Below are 3,266 nucleotides of genomic sequence, written 5' to 3'. Positions count from 1 at the left end.
TCAATTGTTCATGCATACTAGACAAACAAGCTAGATTTTGACAAAGGGAAGACAGCCCCCTTAAAGATGATGATCCAAACCTCTATTTTATAACATACCAATTTTTGGGGTTCTCAAAAACTTCTCCATGTCAACTAAATTACACACGAAACATGCTTAATAATAAAACTATCAAAAGTTTGCAAAATCCATAACAAAAACTAAACTTCCAAATAGTCGAAATAGTCGAGTTCAAAACATGAGGAAAAGAACAAGAAGCTCATTGTGCATAAAAAGCAAATTATTAAACTCCTCGACGTCACAATTGGAATTTCCAACACTAGAAATCCTCCTTTTCAAAGCATTTACAAAGAGAGAAACTATTTCCCATGTACATTGAAGCTTTCTTTCTTATGGACAAGCTTTTTGAATATGTACTCCATTGAAGTGAATGTGAAGAGGGCTGAATGAAATATAAGGGTCTCAAATGTAAATATTAAGTGATAATTATATTGCACTACGCACAGGAGCTCACTATGTATATAGGGCATGAAAATTCAATCCGTTGGTGTCATCTTTTGACGGAACAATCCCATTTTCCAAGGGACTCTAATATAAGAGATTCTAGAGAGCGAAAGAAATGGCCGAAAAAAGAAATACTAGAAAGTTTGCCCTATTTTCCTAGGGCATGAAAAAAGCAAAAGCCAAAAAAAAAATCGAGAATCTAATTGACATACCTCCTCCACCCCCATTATCCAAGGGCACCAAGGGCTTCGAAAATGCGTAAACCACGGACAAAAAAGAAAATTCCAACAAAAATCTATTTGACAATACCTCCAACGAAATCAACCTTTGTACATAAAATCCAAGAAAGAAATAAAGAAAGAAGAAGAAGAAGAAGAAGCAAAAACATAAGGGATAATCAAAATAAAAAATCGGAAATCATTGAAGTATCATCACTGCACGAGCTCGTTCACCCAACCCAAATCCGGAGATTCCGATTCATTGGTGAAGGTGGCATTCGGTTCGTTATTATTCGTGCCACTTGTCCGACCACCATGTGAAAACGACGCCGATTTGACAGTGACGGGGCTAATACGATCCATGAAAGATCCAACTCGGCCATGTGAAAATGAGGCCGATTTAAAACCAATATCACTCTTCATCTCCACATTATCATTAGCCTCTAGCCCTTGGTTCATTATATTGTTATTCATTTTAGTAGTAGTACTATAGCCATACCTTGCAAATGGGCTAGAAGGAGCACTCAAAGGCAAGCTGGCATTCTGAAGGTGGGTCAATCCACGAGACCACAAGCTTGGGCGGGCTTCTCGACAAGACTGGACCGCGTTGGCGCCCGGAGAGGACAGCTGACCAAGGGCGTGCAAGCTATTCATAAGCTCGCACGTGTCTTCGAAGGACGGAACAGACAAGGTAGGTGTCGATCTAAGCCTATCCAAATGCCTCCTATGGGTAGGCACCATGGCCGGCCATGAGTGTGAAACGGGGGAATTACAAATTAAAGGTGGGGAGTCGGGGGACGAGGAGGAAGCCACGGGGGAATTCGGGGTGCTTATATTGCCGACCGGGACCAACGTAGAGTTGGGAGATGAAATATTGGCCGCCGCGGCCGCCCAATTGTTGCAAGAGCTCTGGTGAATGTGGACACCACCCCTAAGGCTAGTAGTGGTGGGCTCCCTCATGGTGCTAGAGCTTTTACTATCATGATCCAAGAAGAGTTCCAATGCAACTTTACCATCCAAGGTTCCTGCGAGGGCTCTTCGTAAGGGCGATCCGTCGTACGCACCCCCGCTCAAAGCCGCCGCTGCCTTGAGAAGGCTTGTTCTTGCGGCCACGCTACCCGAACCCCCGGGTGCCACGGGAGAGGGAGCTAGCTCCATAGCCTCGGCCGGAACAACCCGTAACTGCTCCGGAGTATGCGCGAAGAAGCACACCCTCCTCCGACAATTCCGTCCGTCTTTGCAAGGCTGCGTCCGATACCTTGCCGGGTGGAGCCAGCACTCGAATACCCCATGCGCGAACTCGCACGCGTCCCCCCTCCTACAATTGCCCTTACGGAAATCCGGGCACGCCGTGCCCGAGTAATGATACCGCCTCGGGTCACGGCGGCGGGCTTTCTCCCCCGGGTGTGAAAATGGACATTCCGTCCAATCATGGCTCCTACCTCGGACACACTTCCGGACTTTGAATTCGAACATCCGGAAGTCGTCACTCGAGTACACGTCGAGCGCGGGCCAAGAGTCGGCGGGCCAAATCTCTTCTTGATCCGAGAGATGGTCATCGGCCGTGGCGGCATGGGCTAGCTCCACCATGCTGGCTTTGAGCTCTTGAAGGGCCATGAAGGTATCAGTAGGGATGGAGAGCCCGGGGCCACACGAGGATATATTGCCTCCTCCATCGTTCCGACACATCCTAAGTCCATACGCCGAGCTAGTTGTAGCCATATCAAGCGAGGGAGCATTAGGTAAAGAAGAAATTGTTTCAAAGGAGGAGCGATCCCCGGGAGAGTCACTATCGGAGCTTCGACGGGAGAGAGGGGAGGAGGAGGAGGAGATGGTGTCGGAGGAGGTTCGGCTCGAGAGAGGCATAGAGGAGGCGGGACCGAGAGTGCTAGCATTGGGCATGATGTCACCTTGGGCAGGCACCAATGGTGGAGGAGAAGAAGACGAATGCGGTGTTGGTGGAGATGACAATGACAATATAGCGGCCGAAGAGGTGTTATGCGAAACCGAGGAAGAAGGAGGAGGAGGAGAAGAAGGAGAAGAAGAGGGGCTAGGGGGGAAACTAGGGTTATATTGGAGGAAGGAAGAGGATATGGGTATGTCGCCGAAGCAAAGGAGAGGAGTTGTTGTACAAGAGGTAGAAGAAATTGAAGAAGAAGAAGAAGAAGCATGGCTTGGATCATTAGGAGGTGGAGAAGTAGGGATAGGAGTATTAGATGGAGATGGAGATGGAGGAGGATGATCAAGGTGAGGCATACTAGGTAGGCTATTAACAATCAAAGCACTAGACATCATATATGGGTTTTGGCTTTGGAGAAAAAGACTTGGGGTTTTTTGGGGAGAGCGATTGCTTGCTTGCTTGATTGCTTTGCTTTGCTTTGCTTCCTTCTTTCCCTTAGTCTTCTTCTTTTCTTGGTTTTGGAAGGAAATTGAAGGAAAGAAACTTTCTTTTCCCCCCAAGTGTTAAAATGAGTGAAAGAAAGATATTTGCTATTGTCTCACAAATAATAATTGATAAAATAGAAATAATAATAATAGTAATAA

At 46.7% G+C, this 3,266-nt stretch overlaps 1 protein-coding gene across 1 annotated transcript; it reads right to left on the bottom strand.

The window, feature by feature from the left end:
- Positions 1 to 274: 274 nt before the first annotated feature.
- Positions 275 to 3,058, bottom strand: LOC147850545 (uncharacterized). The gene has a single exon (XM_087336498.1). The coding sequence runs from the start codon at positions 3,015 to 3,017 to the stop codon at positions 936 to 938; it is 2,082 nt and encodes a 693-aa protein (XP_087192624.1). The 5' UTR covers positions 3,018 to 3,058; the 3' UTR covers positions 275 to 935.
- Between the last annotated feature and the right edge of the window lie 208 nt (positions 3,059 to 3,266).

The sequence above is a fragment of the Azolla caroliniana genome, unplaced genomic scaffold, assembly GCF_043228905.1.
Source record: "Azolla caroliniana isolate FFs.n. ecotype wild unplaced genomic scaffold, voAzoCaro1.0.p SCAF_21, whole genome shotgun sequence".
Lineage (NCBI taxonomy): Eukaryota > Viridiplantae > Streptophyta > Polypodiopsida > Salviniales > Salviniaceae > Azolla > Azolla caroliniana.
The sequence above is the reverse complement of the archived record's forward strand: the minus strand, read 5'-3'. Positions and strand labels throughout refer to the sequence as shown.